Source organism: Hyalella azteca, unplaced genomic scaffold (genome assembly GCF_000764305.2).
Source record: "Hyalella azteca isolate HAZT.00-mixed unplaced genomic scaffold, Hazt_2.0.2 contig15826, whole genome shotgun sequence".
NCBI classification, from domain to species: domain Eukaryota; kingdom Metazoa; phylum Arthropoda; class Malacostraca; order Amphipoda; family Hyalellidae; genus Hyalella; species Hyalella azteca.
In genome coordinates this window covers 89,291-109,399 of record NW_025945661.1, presented here as the reverse complement: position 1 = coordinate 109,399, position 20,109 = coordinate 89,291, and the positions used below count along the sequence as shown (strand labels likewise).

Genomic DNA, 20,109 nt, shown 5'->3' with positions numbered 1-20,109 from the left:
GTTTGGTGCTCGTTCGAACGACGTTACACGATGGTCGGCTCTTGTGACAGCGCAACGGGGCCGCAGCCGCACGCACTCCGCAGCCATTGTGCAGAACTGCAGATTCCTTTCGGACGGCGTAGTTTAATTCCGTGGACATTGGCGTTGATGCGTTATTTGAACAATTTAAACTTAGGTGAGTCATAAGTTAACTTCATGTTGAATATATCTTAGTTCATTGTAATGTGAGATTAAATGCATATCGTTGGTTTTCTTACGGTTTAAACAACTTTAGCTCCTGAAAGCCTCCTGTGCAGGCTTGATAAGGCTACCCGTCAGAAAATTCTCCGGTCTGTCTTGCGGCAGTCTTCAAGCCTTCGCGAGCACATCGGTGAGCACTCATTGAGAAGTAAATATCTCCAAGACAACGGTGAGCTTTAAATATCTAATAGACCAGTAATATATTTCGATTAAATATTGCACGTGTCACGTGTGTATATTGGCACCTTCTGGCTGGCCAGGCTTTGTATGGGTCGTTAAAAAAAGTTTCGATTGGTAAGTTATACAGCAAGAATTTATCCTGGACCTAATAGGCTATATTATAAAAACTTAATTGATGATTTCAGCAAAACATTGCATGTGCACTCCTAACCATCCTGCGGCGATTTTGAACACATGAGAAAATTTTCAATTTCATTTGCAGTAAAAAAATAGCATTGAATTTGCTGGAAAAATAATTACTCAAAAAACGTATGCTGAATGAAAAGATTTTCCTAATTTTGGTAAAAACCATATCCTATATCTTCCTTCTCTAGCTATGAGCTAGCCTATGGAGTATTTCTATGAGTCTACAAAAAATACATTTTTAGTCGTTTGAACGAGCTTTGAAAAATAAACGGGTACAGTACAGTTTCAGCTTGCCTTAAAACCAAGAAATTTCTTTGTAATTTCGTCCTTCGTAGAGTTCATTTACCATGTGAGCAATATATATTCATTGACAACAGGCTTTTTTTTAGCGATTTGTGCAACCAAATTTAAGTGGGAATATAAAATGGAATGAATTGTCGAAAATACGTTTCCTTTACGGTCTATATAAAAAATGATGTATTTATAGGTAAAATATAACTTAGGAAATTTATTTGAATAGTTACGCACGTGTGGCGTTGGCTCCTCGTTCAAACGACGTTGCACGAGGTTTTCGTTCGATTAGACGGCTTCTATGCCTGCGTGTAAACGATGATTCTGGCATTTGTCGAGGAGCGCAATGCTGTCGTTGATCATTTGATTGATGTGTCTATTAAGCTATGGTGAGTACTGAGTAATGTCAATCAACATAGTTTTTTTATATGTCCATTTAGTGGAAACGTCCTGCTAGCTGCTGCTTTGCTGTATTGAGATAGACTGTTCGGGCCACGGTTGAACTACTTGAATTTTGAAAACCTAGGTTCAACCATAGTTCGGTCAAGCAATTTTCTATTTTCGGACGTCTATTTTGACTGTGAGAATTCTTCTAAAACCTATATCTTCCTGAGTGTGGCTTGCTGTATGCAAGAGATAAAAATCTTCCTAAGTAAGCTGCTGCTTTTATGTTTACTGTTTCATCATTCATCCATGACTCATTGCCCATCGCCATCGGCCATCACCATCGATGTGAGTTCAGTATGACTGTACCTGCTAAAGTGAACCCATAGTGAACCACTATGTTAGCATACTACAAAGTTAAAGTATGAACGACACCACCCATTGTTTTGATTTGGTCTGTTTATTGATTTGTTGATTGTTTTAATCAATGAACTTAACTGATTTCTTTTTCTATTGCTTAGTTTTATTAAGAGTAGAAGTTGGAGTGTTGACCATTAAATTGTAGTAGGTATATCTTGTGACTTGTGTGTTGTTTACCTAATCAACCCTGCAGGCCTGATGAGTGCATTTTTAATTCATCCATTTAAAAGTGTTTAAGATTTTGGATAAGGATTGAATATTGATATTGTCTTGTCATATTCAGAAGATGACATGATACCAAGATAGTCTTTAGTTGTTAAAAGGAAATGTATCCTAGAAAGAGACAAGGAGTAGGCAAGTCTTGTAAATAATTTCAATTATATAATTGTTGGATGGCATTTTTCTTGGTTGATTTAAAATTTGAATTTTTGAATGATGTTTATTGACTGGTAGCTATAGTTGTGACTTGTGCAGGTGATATGGTATGATGGAGCCGTGCAGACCAGCAGTGGTGGCTGACACCAAAGTTAAGATAGCTGATGATGCTGTTGGTGAACCTGCCCACAAAAGAGCTAGATATTCCATAAAGGCAGGACATGATTTTATTTTCTTTGTATCAAAATTTATTCTAATGTTTTGAAGCTCAAATGATAGGATTATTGAAGGAATTCCACTATGACCTGGGTTTTTAGGGAAATGTCAATTAACAGCAGTCATTTTAGGTTTTTATTCTTTTCATTTTAATCATCATCTCAATACTTCCATCATCTGTTAGTAGTTGGCTAGTGCCATATGAATTTATGAACATGCTTCAAAGTTAAAAATCAATATGTTGCTATCCTTCCCATCATTTTCACTATGGGGGAACATTTGGGTCTAGAATAAATAATATTGTCTTTTTAATATTCTGAGCTCATTTTGTAGCTTTGCAGCCATAGACCTGTAGTATGTGCATCAGTGCATGTGTGAGGCAGTTTATATAAATGTAAGAAAGCTGGTACTGTGGTATATATATATAGTTACAATCTCGTACATTTTAAAATGTGCCTTTATGGACAATTATTACAGGTATTTCTGAAAAAGATGGTTTTTAAATTAAATTAGATAATACATGATGCTATTGTCGTAAGTATTAGGCAATAGTAAGATGGGGATTCAGAACCAAGAAAGCTTTTTACCATTTAGCTATTTTTTGAACTTTCAGTTTATGGCCAATTGAACTATTGAATTTTTTTAGCTCATAAAGTTGACTCTTTCAAGAGCTACAAGAGCAAGAGACATGTCATTCAATTAACTATGCAAATATGAATTTAAAAGCAAAAACAACACCACAAAAATTCACCATATCTTTATAAGAGCAAACGCTTTGGAGTCCAGCTCCATCGTCTATTCACAAAATTCAGTTCAGGTTAAAATATATTTTGTAAACTGACAATAGAGCTGGACTCCGAAAACATTTTCTCTTATAAAGATATGGTGAATTTTTGTGGTATTGTTTTTGCTTTAAATTACTGGTTAACTTGCGATTTAAGTAAACAAGTGATTTTAATACTATGCAAATATATATTGCTATCGAAGCAATTTTCTCTCATTTATTGATTTTTTGCTTCATTTATAGTAAAGTTTAAGGATTTAGGTGGGGTCATAGAGGAAGAAAAGTAGAAGTGCATACAGAAAATTGAAAATGAAATTCAAACCAGAGCAACTGGCTGGGCATTTTGCATTATGCATATAATACTATATTTTTCCAAAATTTTCAGCTATGAAACCACAAATTTCAAACTTTTGAAGTCCTTTTTTGTTAGGTTTTTTATAATTTAGATTTTTTTTATTTATAGGATTCCTGAAGTATCTGCTCCAAACTTGTTTCATGGTTACAAATTTTGTTCATAATTTTTTTTTAACTAGATGGACGCAGATGTACTCGTACAAGAAGCCGTTGAGAATGGCATGCTCACACGTCGACCTGGAGAAAGGGAGGCAAGTTTATTTTTGACAGCAATCAGAATCAGTTTATCAGTAACATCAGCATGATGAACTAGTACATGTTGATATAAACTACATACAAGTCACTATATTCCTGGATTTTGTGTTGAATTCAACCTCAAACTGTTATTCCCATATAATTAATTGGTATTCTTTTCTACAGGAGTTTAAATGTGAGCTATGCCTGTGCTATCTGACGGGATTTGTACCTGCTGTGGACCATCTCAGGGGCTCCAGTCACGAAAAGATTTTCTTGCAGCAACACAGCGGAACTGTAGCGGTGATCCCAGGGACACAGGAGACTGCCTCTGGAGAAGGTATGGAGATTTCTGTCTTGCTTGATAAAGTGTTGCATAAGCTGTACTAATCACAGTAACATACTGAATGTGCTGGTCTTGTACGTCTTATTTTTTTCTGGATTTTTTTTATAGAATTTCAGTGGGTGAAATATGTGCTGTATACTGTGCCTTTGAGAAGTATTGTACTGTTTTATTCAGCATTAATAATGATGAGCAAGTTTTGTATATATTTTGTTGAAAATTTTACGAATGGAGGAAATTATTTACTACGTATTTTGTCAGTTTTTAATTAGCATTATCATTGAAAAAGTGTAAGTCTTAACCCTTCACCTAAGATAGACTTGACTAAATTTGATTGTGTCAAAAAATGAATTCAAAAAATTCATTTGAATCTTTTAAATTCAGAAATGCATTTACAAAATTTATTTTTTATCTTGTTATAGAAGCAATGTATTTATATATATATATATATATATGTTATACCTACAACAGTGACAGTGAAATTTTGACAAGGTAATAAAATAATTCCTAGAGATTGTGAACTAAAACCCAAATTAGTTGTGATTTGTGACTCACTGGATTGATGTTTTTTCGTACATTGAAATAGAAGTACGGCTTCTAATAATTATAATGTCTTATACTTGGAAGCATATCAAGATGTAGCATTATTCTAACCTTGTTTAACTTTCCTGCTCGCTTTCAGATTTAGCTGTGGATTTGAAAAATTTGGTTGAAGCCGGAGTTCTTGTGCACAAGATTGAGCATGGAATTACAAGTATATTCTGCAATGCCTGTCAGGCTCACATGAATGGCAGTCTGCCTGCCATCGGCCACATTCAGGGTGCCCAGCATTCGAAAAGAATGCGCAGGTATTTTGACATTGAGTCTTAATCAGCCTCTTAACTTAACCAAGTTTATTCATAATTCACCCTCTTAACTTGACTGAATTTATTCATAATTGAGCCTCTTAACTTACTGAATTTATTCATAATTCAGCCTCTTAACTTGACTGAATTTATTCATAATTGAACCAAATGCATATTCAGACATAACGCATATTCATTGAACATAACGCAAAATTCAGACTGCTGAGCATTCTCAGAGGAAGTTATTGAATTTTATTCTTTAGGCGACTCGTATGCCTCGCCTGACTCTCCTTCACTGCACCCCTATACCTCCAATTGATTATTACTGTCACTTTTCCATTTATCATTCTATTTGGTGTAAAATAATTGCCCGTTTTTGGCTACAAATCTGTATATGGCATTAGAAAAAATGACAATGATGAGGAATAACTTAAGCAATATAAGTAAATGGATTTTAAGCCCAAATTGCTACAATTTATACCAAATAAATCAAGATCAAGCACTGGTTGATATTTTTTTAGTGCATTCCTCTTGTTTCGAATCTATTTCTAAATGTATTGTCAAACCTCACAGTTGGACGTCAACGGCCGGCTCTGCAAGTGCTGCTGCTCTCAACTCCAGCTTGCCCAAGGAATCTGTTCATGTCAACGTTTCATCAAACTCGTGTAAGCCTCTTGATGGAAGTAGAGGACTTGTTCTGTAATATTTTACCCACTGATAGAGAGCATTAATGGTGTACACTGTGGGGAAATTACAAGACTCATTCGTGCAACGGATCATTTAAGCAATTTGTTGTGAAGTTGACTGTATGTATTCACTTGGCAAACTATTGTGGGTTTTAGTGAAGGATGTTTGATTTAAGCTTCAAAAAGGTTGTTCGATATAAGCTTTAAGCGGTGTTTTATGTAAGCTTAAAATGGTGTGCGATTTTAGCTTTGAAGGGTGTTTGATTTTAGCTTCAAAGAGTGTTTGATTTAAGCTTCAAAGGGTGTTTGATTTAAGCTTCTTATGGTGTTTGATTTAAGCTTCATAGAGTATTTGAATTAAGCGTCTAGGGGTGTTTAATGTAAGCTTCTTAGGTTGTTTGATTTAAGCTTCAATGAGTGGTTGATTTCAGAGGGTGTTTTATTTTAGCTTCAAATGGTGTTTGATTTTAGCTTGAAAGGGTGTTTGATTTTAGCTTGAAAGAGTGTTTGATTTTAGCTTGAAAGGGTGTTTGATTTAAGCATCAAAGGGTGGTTGATTTAAGCTTTAAAGGGTATTTGATCTTAGCATCAAAGGGTATTTTTTGGTTCTAGCTTTAAAGGGTGTTTGATCTTGGCTTCAAAGGGCGTTTCCTTTTAGCTTCGAAAAGTGGTTATTTTAGCTTCAAAAAATTTCATTTTAGCTTCAAAAAATTTCATTGTAGCTTCAAAAAGTTTCATTGTAGCTTCAAAAGGTGTTTGATCTTGGCTTTGAAGGGTGTTTGATTCTAGCTTCAAACGGATTTTGAAGTAAGCTTAAAGGGTTGTTTCATACAAGTTGGGTGTTTGAATCAAGTAGTGCCCCAAAATACCTAGCTGTAAATGAGTCCATCAACGTCAACCGGTGTCATCGATGCAAATATTTTTGGAAGTTATAACCAATTTTTTCATGCCTGTTCCTCAATCTTCTCTTTGTGAAGCTCTACCAAATGATATAAATGAGTAGTAATTTTCTGTTCTACTAGTGATGACCGATTACTGTTGGAAACTCGCCAAAGCAGGTCTTTATTTTTCTGAATATTCCACAGGTAAACTTGAAGACGAAGTTTCGAAGGGTGTGATGCTCAAAATAACAATGGGCAGTGTGATCCACTACAAATGTAGCGTTTGTAACACCACCATGACTGGCGAGCCTCCTGCCCTCACCCACATCGCTGGAGAACGCCATCGGAAAGCTCTCATCAGGTATCGTCTAATGCTAGCCAACACCTCACTCTTGTACACACCCTTCTGACTTTGGCATGAATTACATTATTTTTACAATGTACATTCAATTCAAGTTCCCTGTATACAAGTATTTAATTTTTGTTCATATGGAACTGAATTGTTGGGGCCCAAGTTTTTGACTGTAAGATATCTCAAGGCTAGCATTCAGTGGCTCGATTGATTCAAAGACAAGTATCCCAAACGATAAGATGATAGTAAAGCATATCTCCAAGAAATATGACTCGGTACTCACTGCAGTGAGTGACAGAGAGCGCCTTTTCCCAACTAGAAAACTTTTCCCGACCGTCCGTGAAGTCACGGACGGACAGACAGACAGACAGACATGACGAGCACAATAGCGTCATTTTTCCATGAATGAGAAAATGCGCTAAAAATGCTTAATTTGCGAGAGATGCCATTGTGAAATTTTTATCAACGGCTTCATTAAGTTCACATAGTTAACCTGTGTTTTCTTACTCTTTATAATGATGAACGACGTGGCGGCGTGTTGTCAGCTCCCTAATTATGTTGCTCATTCCTTTCTGTACTTGGCAATAATCATTCAAGTAAATATTAGTAGGTGTTATATGTTATGTAACGGAGAATAAACGTTTCATTGAAACCTCACTTCAAGTGGCACTGCCAGCCCTGTCATATGATTTGCACTTGGATTCAATCTATCTACAGGGTCCGTCATATTTATGGCAACGGATGTTTGCTAAATAAAAATAAATTGGTTTCTAGGAGACTTTTCTTTTATAATGAAGCTTAATATCGTCTATTAAATTATATATTTTATATTGCAGAAGTCTAAGGTGTCTAAATTTACTATTACTTATGGCAGTAGATAGCAATGCAATTGTAACCCTTCATGAAAAGGACGAGAGTAATTCAGTCATCGCTAAAAAGCTCCAAATTCGTCGTGAAACTGTGGAAGGTGGTAAAAAATTAAAGGAAACTGGTGAAACGTGCAATCAACGTGGTCAAGGAAGGAAACTAAGTGTTTGAACAAAACAATTGGTCAAAAACACGAGGGAGGAGTTGAGGAGAAACCGTCGTCGCTTAGCAGCAAAATTGGCTGCAGAAACAGGAGTCAGTCAGACATCAATGCGTAGAGTCCCCTCAGGAGTGAAATTGAACAGTCAGCGATACATTTCGGACATTTTGGAAGCTGTGTTGTTACCTTGGGCCCGTAAACACTTCAACGGCTCACCATGGAGTTTTCAACAAGACTCTGCCCATCACATTGCTCAAACATGACCCAAAACTGTATTCAGGGTCACATCCCAGCGTTCATTAACAAAAATCAACGGCTCTCAAGAAGCTCTGATTTTAATCCTTTCGACTTTTTTGTGTGAGCTTTTTTAGAGAGTAGGGGTCTGCAGAACACCTCATGATTCTTTAGATAGTTTGAAATCTAAATTGACACGAGAATGGGACTTGATCCCTCAAGAAATGCTGCGTGTCTCCTGTGAAGCTTTCCCGCGTAGATTGGAGGCCGTCATTAAAAATAAGGGTGGTCATATTGAATAAATATGTCTGAGAATTGTTTAGGTAATTCTTGGCTACTAGCTCATCCAATAAAAAAAAACAATTCACCTGTTTGTTTCAATGAGAAATAACAGAAAACATGCGTTGCCATATATATGACGGACCCTGTATATGATTAAGTTTTAGTATTAATTAGTTTGTTAAATTGTTTATCAAATGCTAATTTTGTTCGTTCAGAAATCAATTCGAAATGAAGTCAGCCAGCTCGTCAGTTGATGTATCCCTGGCATCATTGAATATATCACGGGATTCGCAGGATGGTCATTCTAAATCTTCACAATTTGATTCAAGCCTCATGCAGTCTCTGACTGACATGCAAACTAAAAGTAAGTAAATCTACGGAATTAGAGATTTATTTTCCCGTCACAAAACTACCTTTTATTGAATGGCAGATATGTATGATTAATTTACTGTGGTATTGAAGTAATAAGCTGCATATACATCCGTGTAGTGTATTCATCCGTGGTTTCTAACAACACTACTCTGGAATAGCTTATTTTAGTTTGATCAATTCTTACTCGTTCTCATCAATTCTTACTCGTTCTCGTTCATTCACGAATGTTGGTTTGTTTTCTAGGGTTTTCTAGACAGACCGACCGTTCAGAAGTGTCGATTTTTGCATGCTACGTTAATTTTTAAAACTTCAATCACTATCATGAGTAAAATATTAGGTACGGGACTGACGTCCGCTTCTGAGGCATTAGCTAAAGGCATCGTGACGGAAGTTCGGGCGGGACAGTTCGTGTGCAACATTTGCAACACTCTTGCTCCCATGTTCGGCACTCCCACTCTGAATTTGAGTTTCAAAATAAAAACTAAACTGAATTACTCTATTCAGAAGTACTTTTTTGAGAAATAAATTGTAAAGTTTTGTGATGGTTGAGTCAGCTGAAAAATGTCTTCAATTAGTAAGAGTTTCCTGCTAAGGGTTTTCCGATTGATTTTACTTTTTTATTATTAATAGAAATCGTTTGATAGCGATTCGTCATTATTATGTTGTCAGCGTTAATTCATAAATTTAAAAAGTCGACTTCCAATTAAATTTCCTTCTCGGTAATTGTTTGCACTATTGCGGGCTAAAGGCACGCTCATATATTTACATCATTCTGGTGTTCCGATCTTGTGTACCACTTCGAAGTATCATTCTATAAATATTTTTTTTTCCGTAGAGCTGCAACTTCTCTCAACTGCTCATCAGTATCGTCGCCGGGAACTTCACGTACGTCGAGTTCCCTCACGCAGGCCTTCAAGTCTGAACGTTCAAGTGACGTTCATGATTCTGCTGCTGCGGCTAATAGTAAGTCCTATGTCACTTCGTCTCTTTGAGATGCTAACGCTGCTTCCTTCGAGCCAGCTTCAGCGGGCTGGACATCTGAGACCTTCCGCCCCTTGTGGGTGATGAATAATTGAGACCTTCCACCTCTATGGTGATGTTCATCTAGACTTTCGGTGCGAGATAGCTTAATAGCTGAAGCGCTAGTAAACATTTGGCCACTAAACTAAACTAACTAAACTATGTTCGGCTTGAAGTGGTACTCATTCTAGACTAATGATCTTGAAAGGATCTAGCTAACTGTAATCTTGCTGTTCTGAAATCAAGTTGTTCTGAAATATTTTTTACCAAGTAGAATCATTGCACTAATATAAATAGTTCATGTCTAATTTGACGTATTTATTGTGTGCTTACTTGAATCTTGTTGTTCTTAAATTTATTTTTTACTGAAGACTGTGAACAAGGCACGAAAATTTTATTGACTTCAACAAAACGAGTTAAGTGACACAACGTCTAACTTTAACCTTGAAGTGTAGAATTTGTGTGCAGCAATTGTTAGAGTAAGTGTAGAATTTGTGTGCAGCAATTGTTAGTAGTTGAGTATATTTGCTGGATTGGTAGTTAGCATTCATAAATTCTATACGATTTTCGTTTTTTGTTATCAAACTGATTCTTAAAGTTAATATCTTAGGTACTTTGAAAAATGTTTCATACTTATATTTTGATTGTTCATTATCTCGCATGAAAGTACTAGTTTTGAATATTGGGTTTAATGGACAAACAATTGTGAGTGCGTCTGAAGCCTGCCATCACATATCCATAGGCTGTTGGGGTGCGTCTCCAGCATACTGATCATGTCGGGATATTACCTGGTCCTCAAACTTTGTTCTTTTGTGGGGGAATAGGGAAGGATTGGGGACCGAAAATTAATCATGATTGTACAACTGGTAAATATAAATTAGATTTAAAAGACGGAAAATAGTTCCATATTTCGAAACGAGAGAGAAATGGGAGTCCACTCTTATAACTGAAATGGTTATTTTCAAGAAGTCTTTCTTTAATTAGAATAAATGAGCGGTTTTATCATTATTGGGATTAAGGATCATGAAAATGACGCGATTTGGGATAATATGATTCCAAATAGCAGAAATTATTATGAAGCCTTGGCTAACTTGCTAGTATTTAAAGTCTTCATTGCTTATTTTGCACTCGATCAAAAATAGAGATATTCGTAATATTAATCACTGTTAAACTCTCACAGACTAATTGTCTTTTCCAGTTCTCAAGGTGCACTTTTCGCCATTGCGTTGGTGCCCATACACATTATTTGGTACTAGACCATCGGTCACCATATAGAACCGGTCTAATATTCATTTGATCTCATAATTTACATTGGTGGTTTTGAACTTATAAAATGTCTCACATTGAAGTCATTTTGCTCTTACAGAGACCGATGAGGAGATTATGAATGAGGCTCTTGATAGTGGCGTTCTGCGGCGGACACACGCACACTTCTTCAAAATTGAAGAGTATGAGTGCACTGTCTGCAGGAAAACCATGACCGGCTGCACGCCTGCCGTGGCGCATTTGAAGGGTATTTCCCATGTCAAGGCGCTGCGTCAACGGTGAGATGATATTCCTGTTCTCATAATGGTTTTGAAAGAAACTTAGAATTCTTTTGCTGAGAGGCATCGCATTTATTACCAGGTTATATTTTGAATGAAGCCGTTATCTGCTATATTCGATTCTTATTTATGAATGAGTGAAAGATATTATAGAAGTTTTTTGAATACTGAGTTTGCCAGGAACTGCCTTTTGGAAAACCGCCTTAACAATTTTTACTCGCAAACAGTGGAGGAAAGTTTTAGATTGAAATGAGTTCGTAATCTAGTTTTCTAAGTATTATTTAATCATCAGTACTCTAAATTCTATATATTACATGTCAGTTAGATCCCGATTGTACAACGTCGCGTCATAATTTACCTCGTCCGCAGGTCCGGATCTTCTTCTCCATTTTCATCCAGTACGAACTCATCCTGCTCTGATCTTGTAGCTGCCTCAGGTTAGATTTTGGGACGAGTATTTGAAGATATTTTTTATCTAGAAAATAGGTTTCATTCAAATGAAAACAATTCCATATTTGAACTCTAAGAGTTACAGCAAATTGAACTATTAATTCATAAATTTTCACAAGTCATTTTTTATTGTCAACTCAATAAGCTCCCGCACACCCGTTTGTATTTTGTGATTTTTGTCACTCTACATATCGCGGAGCAACGGTATTGATTTCTGGCCACGAGTCCGAACGCTGTGTTGAAGCACTACGGGTTTCATGTAAATATAATTTCATTTTGAACATCAGGCGACCAGGACTGCAAGAGGATTGAAGCAGCGGTCGCTGCAGGAATGGTCAACCGTGCCGCTAAGAGATGCATAGTGTGTGACCTGGTGCATGAAAGCTACTCGGATCTAGAAAGGCACCTCGGGAGCGAATATCATCGAAAAAATGAAAAGTAAGTTTCGGATTATTTGATTATAAACATGCGTGACGCGAGTGCCTTGACGTGTTGCTATCGCAGCTGCGCTAGGCAGCTTATGTTACGACCACCATGCACTCTTGAATGATTTTAAGATTGATCAGCTATCATTTGCTCTATGGATCAGCTATCATTTGTTTGCTGATCAAGCATCACGAGTTAATGCCTTACTTGTGTTGTGGTGATACTGATCTTCCGAGTTTAAGCAATAATATTGTATAAAAGCTAGAGGATAACTGGAGACTGGTATGAGGTTCTGTAGATAAAGGTATTATAACCTTTGGCTTGAATAATGCATATTTAATGTTAATGTCAGGCATTTCAACAGAAAAGGGCAGAGAGCGTTGCTTGTTTATCCATTCCCAAACCCTTTCAAAAGTTCAATAATTAGGTTGAGGAGAAATCTCAATCTAATAATTGAACCATTCAAGGATGAAATCCACGTACAAAATTTTCTAGTTGGGAAAAGATTGAAAACTCTATTGTTTTAAAGACGAAAGCAAACAATTGCGAATTACATCAAACTTGTTAGGTGAATTTCAAACGAATAACTTATTTATGCTTATTCTAATACTTGCACTGATTATCTTGTGGTTCCTGATTTAAGTTCACCCTTTTGATATAAGCGTGACTTTCTTGTAGGCGTTGGGCTGCCAAAAAGGAACCGGTTGATACGTTGCTGAAGACTCGTTCGGACATCCTCTCGGCGCTGCCCGTGTTGGACGGTCAACTTAGTAAGTTATTTGATAAAATACCGACATTTTTGAACGATAAATCAGGAAAGCTAATCTATTATGGTTGAATTCCCTATTAATTATTTTCATGTTTGAATTCAATTCATACGAACTTGAACTCTCTTATTATTTCAGATCTGGCGGCATTTGTTGAACGCGGCGAAGTCCTGGTGCTGGAACGTAACGGCAGCGAGGACTACAAGTGTGTTCGCTGCGACGTCATCCTCAATGCTGTGGACTCTCTGCGTGCTCATCTGCTCGGCAGTAAACATCGGAAGGGCAGCAGGTCTGTAAAAGGGCAGTAGTAAGTCAGTGAAAGGGCAGTAGTAGGTCAGTGAAAGGGCAGTAGTAGGTTAGTGAAAGGGCAGTAGTAGGTTAGTGAAAGGGCAGTAGTAGGTTAGTGAAAGGGCAGTAGTAGGTCAGTGCAAGGGCAGTAGTAGGTCAGTGAAAGGACAGTAGTAGGTCAGTGAAAGGACAGTAGTAGGTCAGTGAAAGGACAGTAGTAGGTCAGTAAAAGGACAGTAGTAGGTCAGTAAAAGGACAGTAGTAGGTCAGTGCAAGGGCAGTAGTAGGTCAGTGCAAGGGCAGTAGTAGGTCAGTGAAAGGGCAGTAGTAGGTCAGTGAAAAGGCAGTAGAAGGTCAGTGAAAAGAAAGTAGTAGGTTAGTGAAAGGGCAGTAGTAGGCAGTGAAAGGGCAGTAGTAGGCAGTGAAAGGGCAGTAGTAGGTTAGTGAAAGGGCAGTAGTAGGTTAGTGAAAGGGCAGTAGTAGGTTAGTGAAAGGGCAGTAGTAGGTTAGTGAAAGGGCAGTAGGAGGTTAGTGAAAGGGCAGTAGTAGGTTAGTGTGCAGTAGGTGCACTACTTTTTGACTTGGTTAGGAGCGTTTTGCCCACTTTTTGAAAGTCATTGAGCGAAGTAGTTTAGATTTTAGTTGTGTTGAATAATACCATTGAACAGTCGATAATAAAAATATGAAATCGCTTGTGACCCAGAGGTTTATTGAATGTTTACGATATTGGTTGTTAGATTGTGTTGTATTTTAAGTTCTGTAGCTGTTGATCAACTGATTCAAATTCCACCATCATCATTTTAGTTTTGATAATATACGGTTCAGCCTTTTGTCTTGGTGTGGATAAATAGCATTTCTACGTGTTTGCATCTAGCGACCTTACGATAGTTACTGTCGATATGCAGTGGATGTAAACCTTTTGACCAACAAATTATTATATTGCAGGCCTACAGCAGGAGAGGGCCAACTGCCTGTTCCGTCTTCTCCTCGTTCTGCTGTTCTTTCTCACGACACAGCTGACGGCGACAGCTCCTCCTCAGACGACAGCTCGGACGTCGAAACTCCAATTTTCATAGCAGCTGACCAAAGCTTAGACCAAAACGTGGAATTTATGAATCATGTCGCAAAAATGAGACGTCGGCATGCCCGGCGCAAAGTTAGAAACATGATATGATAGAATTAGTTGGCGAACATTTATCAGGGTTACGAGTTTTTTGGGTAGGTATATTTTGCTTGAACACTCTTACTTTTTTGTTGAACAAATATGATATTGTTATTCAATAATGTAGGTCCTAGATTCAACTTTCTGCTAGTAGAGGATTTTTGATGATTATATAACAAAGGAAAATTTACATTAAAAGTCAGGTATTCATTTGCGTTTAGTCACATGTTTGCTGGTGAATACCAAAGTTATTTGCTGCTAGAGATAAGGTAATAGATAAGTGATATTCAGGTAAAAATGGGCGCTAATTGTGTTAGGATAACGGAAAGGCAGTGATCGTTTATGATAGAAAACTAGAAATTCAAAGAATGCTCTAACCAGTCATGTGCGGTCAGGGTTACTTATCTTTATCTGCTTCTCATAGTTATTTACCAGGTTGCAAGATGGCTTCAACTTGTAATTAAAAAATAGTTGATTTTTTTAGTTATTACCATTACATTCAATTTAGGTAATACAGATGATTTTGTTGGAGGCCATAACAAGTTCAATAGCAACGCTTGAGATGAATTAAGCTAGCATTGAAGATCAGTTAGAAAACGGCTGACGCCGCGTCTTTTAAGAATAAAATAGTAATAGAAGTTGACTTCGATACCGCTTTGTGATGATATGCACCGCGTCTTTTAAGAATAAAATAGTAATAGAAGTTGACTTCGATACCGCTTTGTGATGATATGCAGCCAACTACAAATAACTCTTCAATCCGACACATGGAGTGGACGATCTCTCCAACACTCCATGGTTGGAGAGATGCTCGACTGTCCTTGTCGGATTGAAGAGTTATTTGTAGTTGGCTGCTTGTTATTACTCTTTTGTTCTAAACGTACTAGAGAGCGCAAATCTTTCGGGTGTAGTAACAATTAACATACATTTAGTATACATGAAACTCGTATCATTTCTCCTTTCACTGAAAATATCGTATCGTAATGTCATATTATTAAGAACGATCTAGGTAATGGTTGTAAGATTTATTTTCATCGACTCGAAGCAAGAAAATGTACAATATGAATTAAACTCCTTACGTATCACTTATAGTGACAATCCTGCATTTTTACTGAAAAGTAAATCGTGTTTCAAATGTGGTCTTGCAGAGCCATTGAGTGAGCGTGGTTACGCTTCGGTAACTTGCGTAACTGTGTTGAACTATAAGGAGGTTTCATGACGTAATCAACACTCAACCTATAAATTGGTGCGTCTCTTGAGTTAAATGGACTGCCACTAGGACTTGTACGCCGGTCGCTCCTCAAACTGTATCTCTTATTGCTCTTCGCTTGTTCATTGGGTACTGATTTCTTCCCGGAATTGAATTCTGTGTTTATTTCCGATGGCATTGCTGGTACTGAAGCATCACGAGGATCCCCGCTAGCCGATGTGGTAGTTCGTGACTCCCCGTGTGCCAATCTTGGTTGTGTTGGACGCGCGCAATCTGCCGCATCTGATGAAATCCCGTCTCGATGCATCTGTCTTGCTGCTTGCTCTCCTGTGAAGAAACAAGAATAAGTGTTCTTTGCCTTAAATAATGCAATTAATAAAACAGAACCTTCAGTGAATCATTTGAAAATTGGTAATATGAAGACAGCACTCTAGAAATATCAATGGAAATGAATGAAATATCAATGGAACCTGAATTCGAATGAATTTTTCCAATGGGTAATGATAAATCAATGAGATTTTAATGTCCCATGAGTTGTAGGTACAAGGTGCAGAGTTTTGAATTACCTTTCGAACTTCTGTTTCTGAATCTAGAAACACAACGTCCAACACATGGTTATCCCAGGCGAAGATGAGGGTTGGCCATTAAAAAGTAGATGAATATGCGGAAAAACAAATCTTTCCTACGTCCTAAATTCAACACCAGATGGTTATTAGTGCCACTCTTCATACATAATAACAATCTTCAAAATGCCGGATACCTTGTGAATCAAGTCACGAGAAGTACAAGAATCGGCTACAGGCCAAGGGCCTAATCTTTAGTGCCGACATTTCTATTCTTTTCTGATATCTAAGGAATATAACTTTCCAGACACTATTTACTCGGACGTAAATGTTCTCAATGTATATCTGGAGATTATACCTATTTCGTACGAGGGAAAATTTTTTACCCTAAGACATTGAGATCTTCCAGGAAAAGCGCACCCGGAGTTCGTTTTGGGGGTACCACCTTGGACGGCTATCGAGCGCTGCCCACCTCGCTGCCGCTACCACTGTGCTACAGAGGTTACTTGAAGCTCTATTTTTTTTGTATGTGAACTTTCATATTTCGTTGAATGAAAGAATGAAAAAATATAACTCGGTACTCACTGTAGTAAGTGACACAGAGCTCATTTTCTCGTCCGCCCGTGACGTAAAGTCACGGACGGACATGACGAGCACAATAGCGCCTTTTTTCCGTAAATGAGAAAATACGCTAAAAAAACGTACCGTTGCCATACACGCGATGGCCCGTGTCGTTTCGACCACACAAAAGGCAGGAGCTGTCGCCCCGTTCGTCAGGAAACGTTGGCTCCAAGAAGAGCCGTGAGTTCTGATGATACTGGTGAACGCCTGGGGAATTTGCTGAATTAATATTTGTGGTTCATTCAAATCTTGTAAACGTAACGTTCCTAATAGAACACAGCGATATTATACTCTCTTATTTTTATATCTAATTCATATTTGCAGATCCTTCTTCACAAACGCAACAATATATTCAGGCTCCCCTTAACAACCATTCAGAAACAATCACGACTTAAGATTCACCATAACTATTTATCACACTAATGGTATTAGGCCCGTGATAGAATCGCAATTGATATCGAATGATTGACTGTAAAATATCATCGAAGAATGTCATAATGAATTAAAGAAACGGTAATTGCTGTAAGACAACCTAAGGCCGCTATGGAATGATAGCTTTTTTTGTCGTCCTTATTAACGTATAATTGGTTGGAGTGAATTTGAGAAAGCAGCTCAGCCACGACTCCGCAAGCAATCAAATGTTAGCCAAACACATTTGTTTGAATAAATAAATGCCGAAATGGAGCTTTAATTGAATGAAGAATATAGTTTTTTATTTACAAATCAATCCATCAGGTAAAAATACAAAAACATGTACATTTTCTTCTAAGGTGTGTTTGAATGTAAATTCAACTCTGCGAGTTCCGAAAAAGTTATTACCAATGATTAGCACGATTCTCAATGGGAAAAGCTGTGTCAAACAGCTGCGACCCGCCAGTTCAGTTCATGGTACTAAAAAACCGATTAGTTACGTGTACATAATTTTTTATTTATTTAAAAAGAATTATTGTACCTCTAGTCCCAAAATTTGATACTCACATTGATGCTTCAACGCCGTGGGCGGTCGTGGCAGAACAGCTGGTCCTCTTCGCTGGATAGTTCATTAAAAATTGTATTAGTACATAAATAGATTTATTAATCACGCATTGAACACCCTTCGAGAATCATAATTATCATATAATTTTTGCCAGAATTATCATCACCGTTAAACTTGAAAAAACTTAATAATAAACACCAAATGTCACACACACACACACACACACAAAAAAGATAAGTATAGTTAAATTGAATCTTGCATAATGTGGTTGAGGTAAAAAAATACATCAACTTACATAAGATTCATCAAAGGAGACGCTGGGACGTTCTTCATCTAATCTTCCATGCGCTCCACACGCAGCCACGCCGATGGTACCATCAGAAACTAAATTTTCATAGGCCTTCACTGCCCAACAGTTCCTGCCAGATTTACAAAAATTGCAAAATTTGTGGCCCTTTGGAGGATATTCCTTACCACAGAACTGGCACCAAAAATCGCCTCTGGGAGGTGATGGACGCATGGGGAACTTCTTTTTACAGAGCTCGTAACTAATGTCTGTCGTGTTAGTAAAATCGACTTCTGTAGTACCGGCGTCATGTAGTAGTGGAGAATTCCTACCAGAACTATTGCTACCATCAGCTTCTGGACAGTACTTGTAACTTCTCTGAATTTCATCATCAAAACGAACTCTCTTCTGACTCGAATCTAGGTTAGAAATGCGTGAATTGAACTTTGAAGAACATGGACTGGGTGTCGAGATGCGACTGTTGTCATAGTTTACGGCTGGAGGAACACTAATTTCCAAAACGGGCACGTCCTCAGGACTTGGCATGTCAACGAATATTTCTCTTTCATTGCTTTGCCGAACTTGCGATGCAACACGCACACTTTGATCGTAAATTGCTTCATAATAATTACATTTACGACCAGTCTTTACCTTGTCATGACTAACATGACTTTTTCTTCGACGTGAGGTGATGAGAGCAGGATCAGGTGATAGATGCTCACAACGTAGATGGGTTTTGAGCTGATTACCATTAGTCATAGTTTTCTTGTGCTTTGAAATAACATTTGAAACTGATTTCCTACCAGCTTCTACGTCACGAGCTGGTGGCTGTGGGGCAAATTCCTTTATATTTTTGGTAGCACACATTCTGTCAATTTTGCGGTCAATGATTTGTTGCTGCAGCGCTTTTCTCTTAGCCAATATATCCGATTCATCAGTGTTACCGTACAACGTGGATCCCCACGCTGGTCTCTGAATTAAATGCTGGCACCGAAGATGGGTCTTCACTTGTTTCCCACACGCTAAATCTTTCTTGTGTTTGGCATGACAATTTTTCTTCCTTAGACTGGAATTTTGGTGGGCAAATGCCTGTCTTGTAATTGGAGAAGAGTTACCAAAACGAGGACTGACATTTGGAGCCTGAGGTCGAGAATGAAGAACTTTAGCTGATGGACGTCTGATCACTCCAGGCATATTTGCGGTTGGACAATATTAAAAACTATAAATTTTTTCTGTATTTAAAAATCTTTTGAGTATAATGTGCAGCTTTACTAAGTTAAAACAAAAAATTGAGTTTACCCTGTAAGATAAAAGTAATTCCGTTAGGTCAAATTTGCTGTTCTTCACATACAAATATTAATGGTATCTATGCTACATAAAATTGATTGAAATTGATTCCTCAAAATACTCATCAAATGTATCTGAAAACTAAAAACATTTTCACTTTATTTCCTTTTGATTACTATGCATATACCATAATACCAGTGAAGTATCATGGAGACCAGAATTATCATACATCGATACTGAATAAAATTTTGAATTAGATCTGGCAATTAAAAAAAGATTTGGTTTCTAAAATATCTCTTGTGTGCCACTATGAAGTATGGACTCTGCCATGCAACATTTAGTCAACTATTCAAAAACAAATATAGTAAGCACATCACTCAGAACTCTAAAACTTACAATATGCAAATGCTGAAAATATCCGAATGTTAAGGAAAGAATTTTTTGAAAGCATCTGAAGATCTTTACAGATTACACTATTATTCTCAACAGCAACACCTCATCAAAGACTATAATCATGATAATTAAAAAAATACAATCTTTCTTCAACAAAAAGTAAAATATATAATATTGAAATTTGTAAGTCACTGTTCATTTATTTCTATTTTATCCTCCCATTAATAATTTATTTCTGCCATCATTCTTCTTTCAGAATGCCAACACATTTCAAATATTTTTTTTTTGCAATCTCAATCCTTGCCAGAGGTGCTAGCTCTAGCACTCCATTCCACTTCTCACATGTTTTCTCATACAGTCATACTCCATTTTTCATATTGAACAATTAACAATAATAGCAAAACTGTGATTTTAGATGTTACTTGAAACA

At 37.2% G+C, this 20,109-nt stretch overlaps 2 protein-coding genes across 4 annotated transcripts; one reads left to right on the top strand and one right to left on the bottom strand.

Annotated features, from left to right (window-relative positions):
• The first annotated feature begins 92 nt into the window (after positions 1 to 92).
• LOC108678144 lies at positions 93 to 14,816 on the top strand. Of its 3 annotated transcripts, none has more exons than XM_018166491.2 (14): positions 93 to 175; positions 297 to 370; positions 3,610 to 3,681; positions 3,851 to 4,004; positions 4,690 to 4,855; positions 5,426 to 5,517; positions 6,624 to 6,780; positions 9,522 to 9,649; positions 11,073 to 11,250; positions 11,620 to 11,687; positions 11,988 to 12,138; positions 12,805 to 12,896; positions 13,032 to 13,182; positions 14,127 to 14,816. In XM_018166491.2, the coding sequence occupies exons 1-14, from the start codon at positions 148 to 150 to the stop codon at positions 14,353 to 14,355; spliced, it is 1,740 nt and encodes a 579-aa protein (XP_018021980.1). In that variant the 5' UTR covers positions 93 to 147; the 3' UTR covers positions 14,356 to 14,816. The 3 variants fall into 3 exon arrangements, with proteins under 3 accessions (XP_018021980.1, XP_047740622.1, XP_018021983.1); XM_047884666.1 differs by lacking the exons at positions 93 to 175; positions 297 to 370 and adding exons at positions 791 to 1,286; positions 2,176 to 2,290; XM_018166494.2 differs by lacking the exons at positions 93 to 175; positions 297 to 370 and adding an exon at positions 795 to 1,286.
• Positions 14,397 to 19,299, bottom strand: LOC108678143. The gene is made up of 4 exons (XM_018166490.2): positions 18,009 to 19,299; positions 17,716 to 17,767; positions 16,822 to 16,944; positions 14,397 to 15,880 (listed from the first exon to the last, which is right to left on the bottom strand). Exons 1-4 carry the CDS (start codon positions 19,191 to 19,193, stop codon positions 15,474 to 15,476), a joined length of 1,767 nt encoding a protein of 588 aa, XP_018021979.1. The 5' UTR covers positions 19,194 to 19,299; the 3' UTR covers positions 14,397 to 15,473.
• Between the last annotated feature and the right edge of the window lie 810 nt (positions 19,300 to 20,109).

Bases quoted from the DNA above. Each gene is read 5' to 3' on its own strand.
- LOC108678144 (XM_047884666.1), top strand. From the start codon at position 2,186: ATGATGGAGCCGTGCAGACCAGCAGTGGTGGCTGACACCAAAGTTAAG. The intron at 2,291-3,609 runs GCAGGACATGAT...TTTTTTAACTAG, and splicing joins GAGCTAGATATTCCATAAAG to ATGGACGCAGATGTACTCGT. The intron at 4,856-5,425 runs GTATTTTGACAT...CAAACCTCACAG, and splicing joins CATTCGAAAAGAATGCGCAG to TTGGACGTCAACGGCCGGCT.
- LOC108678143 (XM_018166490.2), bottom strand. From the start codon at position 19,193: ATGCCTGGAGTGATCAGACGTCCATCAGCTAAAGTTCTTCATTCTCGA. The intron at 16,945-17,715 runs GTGAGTATCAAA...CAAATTCCCCAG, and splicing joins CACGGCGTTGAAGCATCAAT to GCGTTCACCAGTATCATCAG. The intron at 15,881-16,821 runs GTACGTTTTTTT...GTTTCTTCACAG, and splicing joins CCATCGCGTGTATGGCAACG to GAGAGCAAGCAGCAAGACAG.